The sequence below is a fragment of the Ascidiella aspersa genome, chromosome 9, assembly GCF_963924565.1.
Source record: "Ascidiella aspersa chromosome 9, kaAscAspe10.2, whole genome shotgun sequence".
Lineage (NCBI taxonomy): Eukaryota > Metazoa > Chordata > Ascidiacea > Phlebobranchia > Ascidiidae > Ascidiella > Ascidiella aspersa.
The window spans coordinates 22244764-22263931 of NC_139455.1; the positions used below are offsets into that span (position 1 = coordinate 22244764).

A 19168-nucleotide genomic window follows, 5' to 3' on the forward strand; every position below is an offset into this window, starting at 1 on the left:
TAGACGAATTGCTTTGGATGGGCAATTAAGGCATTGTTTTGCGAGCTAATGTAACAAGAGAAGGCGGAACTAGTCTTGCTATGCAACTTAAAAGCATTCGAAAGACTGCAGGCCAAGGTTAGGCCAATGTGAATCTAAGAGGTATATCGGAGCCAATTTATCCTTAACAAAATAACAAGGGTCGTGAAAACGTTGGAAATACTTTGTGTTATAATATAAGATAGCTAGGTTGATATTTACCCGTTGTAAAAAAATGAGTCAATGAATACTGACACATGCTAATTTTTTTTTTTTTTTTTTTAAGTAAAAAACGCACATTGGTCCCTGTGGCACGCAGTCGTTAGAAAATGTTGGTTTGTTTAGAAGCACGTTGTTTAAGTTAGGTGAGATTTAGGCTATCTATATATTGCGACGGGGCAAAGTTTCGTCTCTAATTTAAGTTGATGCTTGGTCTTTATTGTTTCTAAAAATGCAGCATACGATATTCTAAATCACCTATTCTAAGATTGCCTTTAAACACGTCGACTGTTTTTTTACTTTCTATTGCAAAACATAGGTAAACTGTTAACCCGTGAAGTACACACATGCAGATGTATTAGTGCAGCGAAATCTTGAGGAATTAAAAGTATGATGCCATCGGGAGATGTTTGTTCCTTTTTATTTGCTTTCTTATCGTGCCTTACTGTGTTCGCGGAAGCTTTTAACATCCAAGAGCTTCCGAAAAGCAAGGTCTTCCGTTCGCCTGTGAGAAATGTACATTTTGGAACTCGCGTTTCAATGAACGAAAACGCGAATGGAAAATGGCAAGTTTATTCATACTACTATCATATCTATTCAAGGGTTGATAATGAATTGCAAAGCCAAAAAGGGGGGCAAGGCTATGGGCGAAAATCATGACGTCACGTTATTTACGAAACTTATTACGTAATATCGAAAATATTTCGCCCCAAAACAATGATCCGAACCAAGTTATTTGGTACACAAAAATAATTTAGTCACAGTTAAGTTTCAATAACTCAGTAGCCTACATCCAAATCCATAGAAAACTGCCTGGCAAAATAATAAGATATACCGACACGTCCTTTCCAGTGGCAAACATAGCGTTTTAGGGTAATTCCCTCCAATTCTACAGATGTGTTAAAGTTCTGGTAATTCCCCTAACGCAATAGCAGCCGACAACAAGTAAAAATAAAATAGCCTAGATCAGTGTTTCTTAACGTTTTGAGCGCTAGTACCCTTTGAGCTTTCATGAAATTTTCTCGTACTCCCTGTCTACAATGCCCGGCAGAAGTAAATAAAGTTGTAACAATTTGAAATCAATGTTTTTATCCCTTATGTGTTGAATGCATGCAATAAATACAGTCTTGTAAGTTCAACAATATTTACAACACACAAACAACTAGTCAATTCACTAATGGCTTTTATTGTTGCTTTTCGTAAATTTCGCATTCTTCACAAATATGCCCAAAAAGCGCATAATTTCATACTGTATGTCATCATACCCCTTGCTTTAGTGCTTCGTACCACCAAGGGGTGCATGTATCCCTGTTTAAGAACCCCTGGCCTAGACTAAATATTTTGCATAACAAAAGATCCGCTGTTTAACCTCTTGTCTTTAGCGCCCTTAATGTTCCAAAAATACCTAACACCCACATTTTTCCGTTTAGCTCAGACTTAACAAACCTACGCAGTTTCTTGAATTCCTGTTCACAATTTTATAAACTAATGATATTTTTATATTTTCAGGTTGATCGTTGGGGCGCCAACTTATTCCAGTACAAGGACCCAAACCAGGGCTGTCCACAGTGCCAAAACAACACCCAACGGAGCTATTTTTATGTGTAATTTGACTCCACCTGTCAACAAAAGTTTGGCAAGAAAAAAATCTTGTTCTCTGTTAAATATAAATCCTTCAGCACGAGAAAAAGGTTACCACCGTTCAAAAATGTGATTTGCTTTCAAGACACAAAGTAATTTTTCCCAAACATTGTTATCTTATTTGCCATTTCTTTATTAGAATATGTATTTACTTGCAACTTTGAGAATTGCACATTGGAAAACTTGCCAAATCAGGACATAAATTGGACAAGGTTTAGTGGAAGCACACCTTCTGAAGATACTGGTCCTTGGAATGACCACACTTATGAAGGTACACAACGAAAATACCTGAAAATTGCTCATCAATTATATGGCAATTATTTTGGCAAAAAATGAAATAGAGAAGTTAGTTTTTGTTCGTAAAATTGAAAACAGAGCCTCCATTTTAAACACTATGTTACCCTGCGATTATTAGCTGTTTAATTATTTTTTTATACCCTAATTTTATTTATGTTTTAGTAAAATGTTGTTTTCAGAATGCTCTTTTTAAAAATGTGCAGGCTAAGCAAAACAGTTCTTCACTTAGTCCTTATTACTATATTCTATGAAACATGAATAAAAACATAAAGTATATTAAATGGATTTTTTAATTTCTTAGATTCAAAAGAAAACGGCACTGGGCACTACCTTTACATGGAAACATCAATTTTGGGGAAAAGCACAAGGCAACAAGTGGGCCAATCTGGAATGGTAACAACTCCGCAGTTTCAGGCCACTTCTGGTGCTTGCGTCAGGTTGGTTGACAGTTTTTTTATTTGAATAAAAAATAACTTTAGAAGGCATGCGCCAATTTCAATTGGACTTTAGTTGTAATTTAATGAAAATTTAAACCAAATTTGGCAAACCTTAGTTAGCCCAGATTTTCCCAAATTTTAAATTAAGCATAAGATTCTTAGTCAGGTCATTATGACTCAATAAAATATTATAATTTACATTTATACATTAAAAAGCTATGACATATACCCAAAATTAGCTTTAAAACTTGAATGATTTTTAAAGGTTTTGGTACCACATGTATGGTGAAAACATTGGAAGCTTAAATGTTTATCTTCGTATGAACAAAACCGGTCTGATTATGATCTGGAACGAAAACGGCCAGCAAGGTGACATTTGGTTGGAAGGTTATGTCACTGTTATTGCAAAGTACAATTACAAAGTAAGCAGATTTTGCTGATATCTATTGGGAATAAAATATTTCTAAATTATTATGCTTATAAAGTATCTATAGCATTGACATTTTACTCTAGTAATCTGCCACTGTCAGAAAGTCACTTTCTATATGTAAATTCGTTGTTAACATCATTCTTTCAAAGCCCAAAAATAGTTATTTAAAAAAAAATATGAATGTCTTATTCATAATTTCGTAAAATTACAAAAGTAAATTTTATCTGAAAAATTTAAAATGGGATTTATCTACTTTTAGATAGTTTTTGAGGGCATCAAAGGTGATGGTTATGAGGCAGATGTGGCTATTGATGATGTTTCAATACTTCAAGGCCAGTGCAGTGAGGATATTAAAACCCAAGGACAATCAGTTGGTTCAGCAATCAATGTTAACCCAAATACAGGTAAACCGGACTGTGAAAAAAAAATTATTTAAACAACTCCAACACTAGGTTCTGATCAATTAAAATTTATGCTCTGAACATTCAAATTATTTTGTTTGGAAATTGTGTGAAAATGTAATTCATAAAAATTAGAGATGTGTGCTACTGATATTTTATTGCAAAAATTAGCATGGCTGTCCTACACAGCGATCAAATAGGCATATTGGTAATTAAATTTCCAAATTCTTTTTTTACAGTGCTTAACCGAAAAAGATTAGTTACTTTTCAATTTTCACTTAATATTTTCTGAGAAATTAACCTTTTACTATAAAAAACATGACCACAATGCTGACTGTAATTTGGTGACAGATCAGTATTGACTCCACCATAGTATCATACTAGTACTGACTTTGCTTTAAGTATTTGGCACAAATTCCATTATTGGGCATCCGGAATTTGAATATATAACGATCAGTTACTTATAAACAGCAAATTGCTATTTGCTGATTTTAAGGTGAATTGTTGGCTTGCTCCCCAACTTGGAAACACAATTGTAGTGGAAGTATCCAAGCCAAGGGTTTGTGTTACTTACTTGACCGTAATTTCAACATGAAAGACACAACCATTTTATCTCCAACTTGGAAACAAGTAGGCCACCATAGAAATACTAATGCTTTGCACCAAAAACTACTTTTTAGTAGATTATTTACAAATATATGTTTTACTTATTTGTTTCTCATTGACCATTACTAGTCTGGAAAAAAATGCCATGACATCTCAAACGACCATTTTTAGATTGCCTATTCTAAGTTTGGTAAACTGAAAAGTTTTGTTTTAAACTGATTATATACGTTTTTAAAATATTTTAGAATATAATAAAATAAATAAAAAGAGATGTTTTAAATTGTGGACATCAAAATATTGAAAGTAAATACAATTTTGTTTGAAATTTTTTATGTTTTGGCTGTTGGGCTAAAATCAACATCGTGTTTTTATGGAACTTTTTCACTAGTGTTCACTAGTGTGAAGAAAATTTACAAAATAAAAAAAAAAAAAAAAAAATAAAAAAATAGTTGTGCTAAAAAAAACAAAAACATATTCAATTAGGACAAAACTGCACAATGATTGTTACACAACACATTAGTGGACCATTACCACACTACAATAAACGCTATTTGTACACAGGCATGTGGTGCCGGGCAAGTGGATCTAGTGTTTTTGGTCGATGAGAGTGCCAGTCTTTTGGAATCGGATTTTATTAACGTCCGATACTGGCTGAGAAATGTTATCAGCTCACTGCCAATCAGTGGCAATCAAACCCAGGTGTTTTAGCCTTTTTTAGTGAAAATAATTTATTTACTTCTAGAATTTTATAATTTTTTTGCACAACACAAAATAAAAAAGTATCAAAACCTGGAAAAACTAGAAAATTGTCAAAAAAATTTTAATTTTGAACCAAACCCCAAACAATAAATGTGTGATAAAAAACGAAAAACAAAACAATGTGTATTACATCTTGATGTTATTACAAAAGTATTACAACTTTTTAATGTTGTTTGATCACCCTTTTAATTACAAGTTGTGTTTAATAAGGTTGGTATTGCTGTTTACAACAAGGAAACCAGAGTTTTATTTCACCTGAACGAGTTTCACCAAATTGAAGATATACGAGACGTTTTGGGCAAAGCTCAACCATTTGGCGGGTACACTTTAATAGGAAAAGGTATAAATACATTATTGTTCCGTTATGATATAAAAAGTAACTTTTGCTAAACATTTTTGATTATTTTTGCAAAACTATTTCTAGAATTAAAAACAATGCTATCCTAAAATATAGTTTTAAAATCAAGGAACAGAACAGTGTTTAAGCATAATTTGGAGTAAAAGTCAATTAAATTTTTTAAAATATGACGGTGCAAATCAATTGCTATTTTGAAATATATTTTTTTCACAAATTAGAGCAATACTAATAAATATAACTTTAATCTTTCTTTTATAAATCTGTGGGAATATTTTCTTAGGTAGCATTAGCATTTTTACTCTATAATTTCAGAAAATTGGTTTTCAAGCTTTAACTTTTGCTGTTTGAACAATCTTTAACTGTTTGCTGTTTGTAGCTATAAACTTCCTCACGGATGTGATGTTTACTCCGTCTCATGGAATGAGAAGAAATGCAAGAAAAGTTGCTGTGGTAATAACAGATGCTGTGTCATATGATGATGTCACTGGACCTGCCACTAGAGCTAAAGCCAAAGGTAACTAAAAAGTAAACTCTTTATTGGTTTTAAAACCTTCCAATTTTTGCATAGTGTTATGTGTTTTTGCAGCCAAATAGGAACAACCTATAAGGCAATGGTTCCCAAACTGTTTTGGCTCGCGGCACACAAAATAAACCTTAAATATTTCGCGACACACTTTTAACAGAACAACAGAACCACTTACAGTAATTTTAGAATCGCCCTTCACACATGACAAACTATATTTAATCGTCTCAATATTAATATTTAGTAATGGATAGTGCGTATTTATGTCTGAAATGCTTACGTGTATGCCAATTGGTAATACAAATAAATTAATTTCCAAAAATACAAAAAGTTTTGCGGCACACTTGACAAACTCTCGAGGCACACTAGTGTGCTGCGGCACACAGTTTGGGAATCACTACTATAAGGTGAACTATAATTGTCAATATTTCAGGTTACATCCCTCTTTTTCTCTATAGGAATTTCTATGATTTCCATTGGAGTTGGAAAGGTGTCACTATCTCAACTTAAAGATATAGCTTCGGAGCCTTCAAATGTCTATCAGCTTGACAGTTTTGATGCTTTGGAAAAAATCAGAAGCAAAATTAAACAAAGTATTACTGCCCTGGAAAGCCAAGGTAAAATATACAAATACGTAGTTTTTTCATTTTTATATGAAATATTCCTTTTGTAAATACTATCATATAGACAAAATAACTCTAATATTTGATTGTAGTGTTCCGCGTGTTTTGTAACTTTTTGTAAATTTGTTATTCACCAGGAAAGACTTACACAACTCAGCAAAGTCAAGCGGGATTTAGCTCAGCGTTTCTAAACAAGAGTGTAATTCTGGGCCTACCAGGACTCAACGACTGGTCGGGAGGTTACGCAACCTACACAAACAAGCAAGGGGCATCGTCACAATTCCACATTCCAGTAACGACAAGTTTTCAGGATCTGCTGGTCGACTACTACACTCGATTGCCTGCCGGGCGGGTTTCTGAGATCGCCAAAAAGTTCCTTCATCATTCAAAGGCAACACATCACAGCCAAAGCAATGTAATCACCGCCACAAAGGCCCCAACAGATGCACCAGCGGTAGATAAAGTTTTGGGCCACACAGACATCGCTAAAACTTTGGGTTTGTCAGAGTCAGGTCAAACGGAAGCAGACAAGCAATTGGCCACAGAAAGGCATCGGCGTAGCTTAAGTGGAAATAATGAACCTTTAATGACTTACGCTGTTTTAAATACCACAAGTGGCCCTATTGGCCAGCAATCCTTTACAGATATCGGCGTTAGTAATGCAACCCAGACATCAAAAGTTAAAAGTTCGCCAACAATTGCCGATTATCAAGCAGTAGCAACTTCTACAATGTCAATGATTAGTGCTACTCTTGATACAACTCTACCTATGAGTGAACCTACCCTGAAACCTAAGGTCAATATTTTGACTACAATTCAAAGTTTAAGTGAAGGAACAAAACCTCGAGAAGACGTGGTCTTGCAAATGCTTTCAAATGCCTACTTTGGGTAAACAGCTTCAATATTTTGTTCTACTGTAAAGCACATTAAACTTCAATGTTTAATTTTTCATTACTATACATTTAGAATAAATAGCTTTTAAAAGCAAAGGTATTGTTTTTCCTTGCAATAATTTTATGAGAGTATTTCTAACCAATTGTTTTCTAAATTAAATCGCACATTAATTTTGTAAAACCAATACAATGACGTGGGATTGATATGCTGCCATTTACAATGTTTAGGTTTTCCATGACACCAGGAAGCTTTACTGGTCAAAATGAAGAAGAGTTTGCAGTTGGAGCTCCTAAAGTCCTTTTAAAGGGGGAGGTGTACGTAATCAACAAGAGTGGGCCGAAGGGTACCTTTAATTTCATAACGCATTATATTTGAAGTAGTTAGACCAACTGTACTATAGATGATTATTTACTGACTTTTTTCTCGAATAAATCATATCATGTGATTTCAACTCTATATTAAACAAAAGTGTTTTGGAATTTCTATTTGTTTTTATACTGAAATAACTAGAATATTCAGTTTCTTACAATAATGCAACATTAAAATTTTTTAAATCCGTTAAAATTGTAAAAAAACACTATTTAATAAGAATATTAAAGCCCATACAGAAGTAGGTATCATTTTGAACATTTCGAATAACTCTTTTTCATTTTTAACATCAATGTTAACGTTCAAACGTTCAAAATGCTACCTACTTCTGTATGTTGATATTTTTATTACGTCTTACTACCAGACTTGGACAACTAGATAATTCTAGTTTTCTAATTCAATGAATTAGAGCAAAATGCGGCTAATTATAATTCTAATCTAATTTGTGAATTGCTTGTGTGCTCTAATTCTAGTTCTAATCTAATTCGGATTTTACCAAAAATTATATGCTATGCTAAAATGCTTAAAAATTAGCACACACATAATTGACATGCACATTCCTATTAAAATACTTCTCGATTTAAATGTAATTGATTGTGAATAATAAAATGTAATTTTAGTTTAAATTCTAGTTCAAATTCGTTTTTTTAAGAATTCGGTAATTCTAGTTCTAATCTAATTTGAGAAAACTCAAAATGATCTAATTCTAATTCTAATCTAATTTGGAAAAACTGAAATGATCTAATTTTAAGTCTAATCTAATTTTAAAAAGCTAAAATAAATCTAGTTGTCCAAATCTGCTTACTACAACCTTTAACTATTATGCTCCAAAACTATTTGTTTTGATATGTCAAAATTACGATTTTTAAACCCGTACAAATTTTTGCAGATAGGATAGTTCAAATCCACCAGGGCGAACAAATGGGAAGCTACTTTGGTTATGCAATGTGTGCAACGGATACCAACGGAGATGGCATTGACGAACTGTTTGTTGCTGCCCCCTTGTGGCTTGAAAAGTATGAAGACGAAGGAAGAGTGTTTGCTTATATATCAGGTCAAGTGTTGTCGAATAACTTTAGTGATTTTTTTGTTGAATATTTTAGTAAGAAAAATATTTGTCTAAACAGTAAACACAGCTTAAACTTTTTAAATTAAATGATTTTGTTTGCATTTAAAAAAAAAACGATTGGTGTATCTAAATATTTGAGTCATGTATACAAGTTGTTTGTAATTTTTGTTTACGACAAGAGACAAAAACGTAATTAAACCCATCTCTAATAAGAGTTTGAGTTTCGTTTACAGTTACACCGAGAGCCTTTAGAAGGGCTAACCAACATTGCTTAGTGAGCGAAGGATTTAGTACAAGCAAGACCAGGCTACAAAAATTTCCCGCTGCATCCTGTTTGTATGCACAACTTCATATAGAAGGAAATCTACAAATGCCACATTAAGTCCATCGCGGTATTGCATTGTGAATTCGAACCTCACCGGAGACTGGTTGTTTTTCTAGTCTGGCCTTGCTTGCATGAAACCCTTATTGATCAACTGATTTTGGTTCGCCTCTTAGAAGGTTTCCCAGTTTACTGTGCTATGTGTGTCGTTATCGTTGGTCAATTTTACTTCTGAAAGGCCATTGTGTCGTTGTACAATGCACGCACTTGTGTATGAATGTTCCAATGACTGAATGAATGTGATATTTCTTTAGAAAACGGAGGAACTTCGTTACCAAAAGAGGTAGTTCTGTCAGGTCTCGAGGAAAGGGGGGCCCGGTTTGGATTTTCTATTGCAACGGCTGGGGATCTTAACAAGGATGGATTTAATGACATTGCAGTTGGGGCGCCATCTTACTTCGAAGGGGACGGTTTGTATTTTATATTAAACTAAATTATGGTAGTGATATCTTAAGTGGATTTGGTCTTGTTGTGTATCATGTACAGTTGTACACATTCGGTGTTATGAAATTTTTAAAGAAGCATATGCAACTGAAATATAGTTATTGTTTGTCATGTAAATCCTTCGTATTATTTTATTCGGATATCCTTTTGCAATAAAAAAAATATATATATATAATATAATTAAAAAAATATTGAGTTTAAATGCTGATGTTTACCATTTAAAATTAAATCATTGCATTATACTTAAGTGTACCTTGGATAAACATGTATTTGTTTACAACTCAATAATAGGTGATCAATGCATTTTAAGAGTTTAGTGATCAATTTGTAAAATAAAACATATTAGCATGTTTAAAAACATAATAAATTGTTAATTAGGTGCAGTTTACATTTACAACGGAAGACCTGACATCGGAATCACACGACAACCGACACAAATTTTAAAGGCCTCTGACAAAAAGAAGAATTCCCCCATTCATTTTGGATTTTCCATTTTTGCCGGTGTGGATGTTGACGGAAACGACTACAACGGTTTGTTTCAGGATAATTTTTACCATTCATTTTTTTTTTAGATATAATAATTGTTCTGCCAAATAGGTTTATGTAAAAAATCGCATTATTTATGTGTTATAAATATGGATGTTAGATAATATTGATCAGAGCTGATACCCGATACCAAGAGGTAATATTATTCCTATATACCAAGCTTGTATCGGTGCCAATCCAATGCCAGGTTAATACATCTATTTTAGCCTTAATTTACATATTCACAAGGGTGATTATACATTTATTTAAAACAGGTTCCTCTGGCAATTTATATTATTTTCTACCAACGTTTCGGCTTACTATCCGGCAAGCCTTTCGTCAGGGACAACGTTGGTAGAAAATAATATAAATTGCCAGAGGAACCTGTTTTAAATATACTATGCCTGGTAGCAACAGCATATTTAAGGGTGATTATACATTAAAAGCTGAATTAATCAAAACCTATATTTTTGAAATTTATTTAAAAACTAGATTTTTTTTTTAAGGAAATGTTGGCCTTATAACCTGGAGAAAAATACCTCTGAACGTTTCAATTTCATTAGATTTGCTTGTTTAAGCATAGTAATAACGACATTTGGTATAAGATCGGTATAAAAAGTCAAGTATTGGGTATCCTTAGTTTGAAGCTATGATTTAGAATTCTGTGCCTAATTGTTTTTTTTTTTCTTTTTTTGTATTTAAACTTATACCAAAAACAATCTTCAAAGATTAATTAAAAACTTTACAGATATTGCCGTCGGTTCACCCGGAAATGACAGAGTGTTTGTCCTTTATACTCGTCCAGTAATTCATATCACCGTACAGCTCTTTGCATTTCCCAACGTATTTAACCTTTCTTCTGGTAACCTGGACGAATACACAAAAATATGCGGCAACAATGGAACGGCCCTTTGCTCAAACGTTTCAGTCTGCTTTTCAGCGAAGGGAGTATCTATACCAGATTCTGTTGGTAAGTTAAGCACCACATTTGACAAGGGTAATATTTCTGTTAAACAACTTCAATAAGTTTTGTTAGTCCTTTGACTTACGCTATATTCATACCATATGTCAGCAACCATGTTCAAAATAACTAAAAATCGCTTTTAAATATTCTTCCATTATTACTTATTTGGCTAACGGTATTTATTTAAAACTGTCTTAAGAACTCCAGAATAAATTCAGAAATAGGAACAAAAATGTTCTTCATAAAAACTAAAAAACAAAACAAGTTTAAATTTAGTATTAAACGTTGATTACTAGATGCTTGCAAAATAAATTTATATTATAAAATATTCCAAAGATCTCATTGTAGGAGCACTTATTTTGCTACCAAGCATATATCGCCATAGCTATAACTGTTAAAATTGCAAGTTTGAAGATGTTAGTAAAGCTTGCAAATCATCTGAAGCCTATTTTTGTCTCAGCTCTGTTTTATGAACTGCAACCTGACACCGAATTGGCCAAGCCAAGGGCGCAAATTTCAAAGAAGCGTGGTGCAATTAATGTGTTGACAAACCAAACAACTTGTAAACATGCAACTCTATACATAAAAGTAGGTAATAATTCGATTGGTATAATATAACATATAATTTTTATTTTTTTATCTGTGATTTTTATGTTAAAAATAATTATTATTGCCGTTTCTAAACAGCATTAACACTTTTTTAAGCTTCCAGTTAGACACCAGCTGACACCACTAAACGTTTTGCTTAAATATCGTTTGAATGAGAAGAAAAACTTCAAAGCAGTCCTAAATGTGTTTGATTCCAAAGAATTTAAAACAAATGTAAGATGAGTTTAAATAAATTAAAGCCTGCATTCTGTAGGATATATATTTGTGTAGTTCACTATGTTAAAATTAGCAAAGTTGTTCTGACTTTAATATTTTGTTAAATAAACGTACAATGAGCTTTTTATCAAAAAAAAACAATGTTTTGATACAGTTTATTATTTTTTAATGACAGTGGCCACCTTTAATAGTGTGTGGCCCTAATTTAAAAGAGTCCTGAAAACTAACTTCATTCCTTAAATTATTTTAGATCACTTTTGCAAACAACTGTGAAAATAAAACTTGTCAGTCCGACCTCGATGTACAGTGTATTAGTTCTGGTGAGCCTTTACCTCCAAATCAAATAAACAGAATTGCGGTAATCGGATTGAAAAAAATGATTGTTATCGATGTGGTTATAACCAATATTTTCCATGTTGCTTACGATGTTCAAATGGATATTACATTTAACAGTCAAGAGCTCTACCTTGTTCAAGTATCACCAGTTAATGTGAGTTTTTTTTTTTTCTAGCATTGTTTAATTCATGTAAATCTAATTTGATGGGCAACATAATACGTTAATATGATTTTTAGGACTAAAGTTTTTTTTAATTGCTTAATACTAGCTAGCAAAAAAACTGAAACACTTGAAACAAATCGTTTTCTATTTTCAAACAAAAACAGTTTTTTGATAACTTTTTACAACTATTTTTTCTGGAAGGGGCAAAAATGCATTCGCAACATGGGATTTGGATTATTATCAGACAACAATAGCAAACAAACCATAAAAAGGTTGAACATTCTTCAATTGAGACACACAAGGCCAATTATGAACACAAATGAAACATGTCTGTTCAGATTGCAGGTAAAATTAAATTTGTTTGAAATGGGCTCTTAGTAGTGATTTAAAACTCACCTAAATATTTAAGCTAGCGTTAATATTTTCTATCAGTTCGGCATAAAAGGTCATTTTCGGGGTGGAAAACTAAGCTTCAATATGAATGCAACAAGTTCAAGTTCAGATCGAACGCCAAGCAACAATAACTGTGATATTGATATGAAAGTTTTGTTTCAATCAAATTATAAGTTTATTGGGTAAGGTTGTATTTTAAACACAAAACTGGAAGACATTTTCTTAAAAATTTAAATAATTATGTCTGGTTAATCAACTCTTTTTTATCTTTAAAACATGTATTTTGTAGGACTGCTTTAAAAGAACAGACTAAGTTTTCTGGAAATCAATCTTCAATTTTATATTTTGACGAAATCGGACCCGCTGTAACTCATAAGTATTCTATGACTAACAAAGGCCCAGCAAAAATACCAAATACTACTTTGCAGGTGAAATAAAAATATGACAAAATTATATTAAACATGTCTATTGTGTGTTCTTCAAGTTGCTAAACATTTAAAAATAATTCATTTTTATTATTTAATGTTAGCCTATAAAAATAATTGTTGTATTTAACTTACTACAAGTTAAAAATAAAAAAATACTTGATTAGATAAAAAAATATCCATACTATTAAATTAAACTGAGTAATTAAGAAAATTGGCCAATTAGTTATTATCGAACAATGAACATGTATTTTTTGTAATATTGTTTGGTTGTCCCTGATAAAATGCATACAATGTTATAAGCAGATACCTCATTGTAGTATTTTGAGGACTAACACTTGCTTACACCTTTTAGATTAGTTGGCCAACTGAAACACAAGGCGGCCATGACATACTTTATCTTACGACGGTCATTTGCGAACCAAAATACAACTGCAAATGCAAGGTGGGTTGGTTTTATTTCATTGTTTGAAATTGCTAAATATATTCTAAGCAAGACTAATAATGTTTATCAAACAACAAGTCAAATAAACAAGTTGCTCTGAAGAATTTTAAATCGGACAACTCCGTACTTTTGTGTCATTTAATGCATGTTCGTGGCTATTGCTTTTTTATGTTGATTTCGGGATTAAAATCGATTACATACAAGAGTCGCAAATATTTTATAAAATAATCTTTTCACAAATCTAATATAAATAAACATCTATAAACTGTTGCTACCAGGCATGGTAATATAAATAAAAAAAAACAGCTCCTCTGGTAAGTGTAATTGTTAACCAACGTTTCGGCAACCTATACATTTTTTGATTTATAAATAAACATCATTTAAAAATTGTTATATGGGGTTTGATATATGAATTAAAGTATTGCTGTGACTTTATTTGGATATCAAATTGAGTAGGAAGTAGGTGACATCGTATAACGTCTCAAATAAATCTATTTCCATGTCTTAAACGAAATAGTTTCGTAATTGGTTTTAAAATATATATTTCTTCTACATAGTTCCAACGTTTTGATACCTTTTAACGAAATAAATAAACAACCGACGTTGAAAATGAATAAAGAGTTATTCGAAACGTTCAAAATGATACTTACTTCTGTATGGGCTTTGATATTCTTACTATTCGTCTTACTACAACCCAAAACCATTATGCTCAACATAAACAACCATTTTTTATCTGTTACGGGCTTTGTTGTAATCTGCATTTCACATAAATGTTTTTTTAACTTTAAAGGACCTGGAAGTTTTGGTGAACTCGGAGCAAATAAACAAGACAGGCCACATGGAGCTGATGTCGAATCGCGGTAAAGGCCCCGTTGTTTTTGGAAGCCCACAGATAAACCCAAAACAAGACAAGGAAACCCAAAATGTCTTTCACGAAGTCAACATCGACTGCAAATCAGGTAGCGTAGAACACAAATGTTTTGTCAGGTTTGAAATCACGTTCTACGAAATTGTTTAGTTTAAAAGTTTTTCTTGTTTTGTCTGTCGGACCTTAATTTAAATTCGATTTAAACATCATTCCGTGCACGGAATTTGTTTTTGTAATATACCTTACACGTACAGTATATCCACACAAGCTGAGGTTTTCATTCAGTTTCCAGTTTAAATTATATTTGTCATGTTGTAATTGAGAATTGACCTTGACCTTCTATTCCGATACTAGCTAGTTGGGTTAAACGATACCAAAATGACGTCATTATTATGCTCAAACAAGCAGAACAGATGAAATTAAACGTTCAAAGTTATGTTATCTCGGTATCAAGGCCAAGTTTCTTAAGCATTGATAATTTTAGTTACTTTGAAGTGTTAACTTTTTTAACTGGTAACCGCTCAAGATAAGCTTACTGTGTTTGTTTGCAAATCTTGACTAAAACTCGTACAACAATTGTGTTACGGATCGGCACCGATACCACTTTAGTATCACACGAGTACAGATACTACCACTGTGCATATGACAAAGGGTCTCTATAGTTTTGATATATGACTTGGTAATTACTAAGGGCAACATAGATGCTTAACATATAAACTGTTGCTACCAGATACAAAAACAATGGATAATCAAAAACAGCTCCACTGTTAATTGTATTACAATTACCAGGAAAGCTGTTTTTGATTATTATAGATCCTTAGGTTTGTTCTTATTTTACAGGATCGGTAATATGCGAGACCCTGACTTGCACATTTGAGGAAATACAGCCGTCGGAAAGGGTCAGTGTACAACTCGAATTCCGGGTGTGGAAAAATACGCTCCAAGAGGTACATTTTAAGCGATTGTGAAACACTGAGTAGTTTGCACGTTCCATCCATACGTGATTATTTATTGATTTGTGTTAGGGTTGGCGTTTGGGTATGGGTGATGGTAGTATTAGATTTAATTTTCCCAGTTTTGCATAATTTCAAAGATTGTATTTTCAATAACGCTACCTTGTTAGCCGGGTAAATTGCCCCAGGAGGTGCCTATATATAGGCTATTTGACCGAATCGGTCTTTTACGCTTGCACCCGTTGGTGATTATCTACTGCAGGCTACGTGGACTTGAACATATACTTTGGTGTCCGGGTGGATGGCCTTTTCCATTTTTTTGCGTATGAAAAAGGTCGTGGTAAAATAACGTTACTAATCGAAAATTCACTCAGGCTCGTATTTGGAAAGCCTCCATATCCTCGCACGCAATTGCATTCACCAACAATTCGAAGTTTCTCGTCACTAAGACGGGAAAGGCTCTGCAAGCGAAGCAATCAAGTGTAAGTATATAATTTGCTCATAAAAGCTATACACGAAACGTTTTCTGGTCGAACTCATGCACTAATATTCAAAAATAAATTCAGTATAAAATAGTCTAAATAGAGGGTCCCAAAGCGTTTCGTTCTAATTAATCTAGTTTCTTTTGCAACATAATTTTATTCAAATAATTCACTAAGTTTTCTATTTATGAACCCCAAAACTAGTTCACGTACCCCCGAAGGGTCCGTAGACCCCAGTTTAAGAAACCTTGCGTTTCATTGGTACCTGTACTATTTAATTTATTTAAAAAACTTCAGCTTGATAATGAATTGCAAAGCCGAAACGGTCGAGTAGATCGACGTCATCTTAATTGAGACGTTTCGATACAAGCTTGTATACGGTACATGACATATCCGTGCACAGTGTGCCCAACTTCAGCTTTATAGTCTTATTTTGGCACTTTTTAATTTATCGATGTCACTTGCAGGTTACGACCCATGCGTTTAACGAGGACTTTGCTGAACTGGGAGGTGGATCTGAGTGGAAGCCCAACTGGTGGATCTACTTCGCCGCTATATCGGCCGGTATTCTGCTCCTGCTTATCACGATGCTCTTGCTTAAAAGGGTAAGTCTGGCGCCTGTTTGTCGCAAGCAGTGAACATATACGCATATTCAAAACACAATCTGAGAGAAGCAGTATGATTTCGGTAAACCCCTCTGAATGCTCCCGTTGTTAATGTTCTTTATGAGATATCACTTAGAATCAAGCGCGTTCACTAATTTTGTAGATTTGCCATTTGCTTTAGATCCACATGACTTCTATTTGACTTAATAATGTAAAACTCAACGTAAAAAAACGTAATTAACGTGAAAAATTATTTTGCGAATGACTTACTCGGGACTTTAGTTACTTCGAAATGATTGGTTTACAATGCTGGAAACTTTGGAGCATAATGGTTGGATGATTTGGTAAGAATTTTAAGATATTCAAAATATATAAAGAGTTATTAAACGTTTAAAAAGCTACCTACTTCATTTGAAATAAAATGGGCTTTGATATCCTTACTACGTAATACTGGAAACTTTCAGCGAAATTCACACTTGTTTAAATTCCTAGGCTGGCTTCTTCAAGAGCAAGTACAGACAGCATATGGAAGACGAAATCGAGTGGAAGAACACTTACCAGTACACGGCCGCCCATCAAAACCTGTACGAAGGCAGCAGAGATCATCCAAAGAACGGGGAACACAAACTGTCCACCTTTCAGCGGGGACTTCCCCAATCGCCGACCTTATGATATCACAATGCGTTGTTTGTTTTACGTTTTATGGCATGAGTGCTTAAATTCCCTAAAGAGCGTTTACAGCAGTATTTGCCTACCCAACAAAAACGTGTATTCAATTCAAAACGCTATAGAAATTGGGTTTTGATTTTTAATACCCATATTTTGTTGCTGTATTTAGAATTTTGTTCCAATTGCTTATATCTTTGTTTTTCAAGTATGGTAATTTTAAGCAGTTCGTTTAACTTTTTTAAAACTATATGACTGATCTTTTTTTAGTTGGGGTATATCTTAGTCATTAAATTGGGCCTTGGGATTAATTATTGTACAGTGAGATATAAATGTTCCTTGTTTCAGTTTCTCATTAATCTCAAGGAAATTGCCTTCATATATAAACGTTCCTTGTGAAAAACAGTTTTAAACTTTTTGTGATTATGTTTTTATTTTCGTTGATTTATTCGAATAGATGATGCTTCTATTCGCTTTTAAACATTGACAAAAAATTTTGCTCATTTGCTTTTTTTTTAATCGACTGCGGAAACTTTGCCACTGTATTTATCGTCAGGTTTTACGTAGAGTTTAGAAGGGGGTAAGGCAAAATTTATTTCAACAAGGGCTCCGGAGTACGTTTAAAAACAGCCGGACTCCTGAAGTAAAGTTAACTTAAGACTCCGGTAGAAAAATTAACTAGAGTCCGAGTCCGACTCTGGCCAAATGTGCGATTGCGTGGAGTCCCGTGTCCGGCTCCGACCCTACAGACTGTATTTCACCCTTTCATGTAACCAAAATAGGGTGGATATACTCATAGGGGTATAATATAAGTCATCCACAATCAATACGTGGTTGTAAAATATTCCACCATACGCTATTCCATCTTTATAGTTTACAGTTTGCGGCCTAACAGTTTCGAATTTGATACTGCGCATGCACGTTGAACTCGGGACTTGGTGAGTCTTACTCGAGTCCGACTCAAGCTAAATAAGCTGATTTGGTCGAGTCCCTAGTCCGGTTCCGCCTTCGCAGCCCAGCATGTAGTTTTTGGCTCTGACGAAAACTGCTTTTCCGATTCAGGTGCAATTTTCATCGATATAATCGGTGTTTCAAGACTTTGTCTATTTGTCGAGTTTTTGGTGCGTTATTTGTAGCTTGTTTATTTCTTATACGTTATGCTACATTAAAATTAAAAAATGAAATATTGCCTGAAAATCAAGCAAAAACAATAGATATCTAATCAAGCAACTTGTTTAGTGTTGTCAATAGCAAAGTTAGCTTATTTGCAAAAAAATACCTTGTAACGCTATCGGGGTCGTTTTTGCCTTGTGTGCAAATGATTTGACCTGGACTTATCCAATTCACTGTTCGGCATTAAACACTTTGCTTACTATTATGTATGTTTTTGGTTGCTACCAGAGATTCTGTTTGCGATGGAAGGGGTATATCAATTTTTTTCAATTAAAATTGTTACTTAATTTTGGTAAAAGGGACTAATTTTTTTTTTTGAAGGACTTAATTTTGGTAAGTAAAGATTTGGACTTGTGTTATTTTTCAAATGACCGGACTTGGTCATTTCAAGCTGACTCGTTTCAACACTGGTAATTGGGCAAAACGAGATAATTTTTACAATTGTTGAACGTTATCTCTACATACTGAATTGTAAAAGGCAGCTTCAGATGTTTGCATAACGCGACTTTCGTTTTGCATAACACGACTTTCGAATACTTTTTTAACATTAAACAGATGTTTTACATTTCCCCTTTTCCTGAGTACAACTACTTAAACGTCAACTGGCAATCAGTGAAACGGAATACGAAAATTTACTTTGAAACGACGAGATGCTGGACCATGCAGGTTTTAAATGTTTTAAATGGAAAGCAACACGACATTCATTGAGAAAATAATAGAATAAAACATTTATAGAACCATGTCGATTTAGGATTACACACGAGCTACAGTGGCTTTCACATAAAAAAAATGGCATTACCTATTTTTAAACTCATCAAACAGTTCAGTTTAAAGTTTTGAAGCAAATATACTGGTTTCAATTTCAAGTCACATTT

The 19168-nt window shown here is 33.4% G+C and overlaps 1 protein-coding gene across 2 annotated transcripts; it reads left to right on the forward strand.

Moving 5' to 3' along the window:
- The first annotated feature begins 561 nt into the window (after positions 1 to 561).
- Positions 562 to 18286, forward strand: LOC146133610 (integrin alpha-2-like). 2 transcript variants are annotated; one of them, XM_083396633.1, is made up of 29 exons: positions 562 to 803; positions 1747 to 1928; positions 2018 to 2149; positions 2477 to 2612; positions 2878 to 3034; positions 3302 to 3446; positions 3940 to 4073; positions 4611 to 4748; positions 5019 to 5148; positions 5543 to 5680; positions 6148 to 6306; positions 6450 to 7200; positions 7434 to 7549; positions 8465 to 8629; positions 9281 to 9436; positions 9849 to 10001; positions 10744 to 10965; positions 11420 to 11547; positions 11665 to 11781; positions 12035 to 12274; positions 12485 to 12628; positions 12716 to 12858; positions 12966 to 13104; positions 13457 to 13546; positions 14337 to 14505; positions 15255 to 15361; positions 15742 to 15849; positions 16317 to 16454; positions 16947 to 18286. In XM_083396633.1, the coding sequence occupies exons 1-29, from the start codon at positions 628 to 630 to the stop codon at positions 17124 to 17126; spliced, it is 4893 nt and encodes a 1630-aa protein (XP_083252759.1). In that variant the 5' UTR covers positions 562 to 627; the 3' UTR covers positions 17127 to 18286. The 2 variants fall into 2 exon arrangements, with proteins under 2 accessions (XP_083252759.1, XP_083252760.1); XM_083396634.1 differs by lacking the exon at positions 562 to 803 and adding an exon at positions 1173 to 1290.
- The last annotated feature ends 882 nt before the right edge of the window (positions 18287 to 19168 follow it).

Excerpts from the sequence above, each read along its gene's own strand:
- LOC146133610 (XM_083396633.1), top strand. The coding sequence starts at position 628 with ATGATGCCATCGGGAGATGTTTGTTCCTTTTTATTTGCTTTCTTATCG. Across the intron at positions 1,929-2,017 it reads TCCTTCAGCACGAGAAAAAG|AATATGTATTTACTTGCAAC; the intron begins GTTACCACCGTT and ends TTTCTTTATTAG. Across the intron at positions 12,275-12,484 it reads TTCAAGTATCACCAGTTAAT|GGGCAAAAATGCATTCGCAA; the intron begins GTGAGTTTTTTT and ends TTTTTCTGGAAG.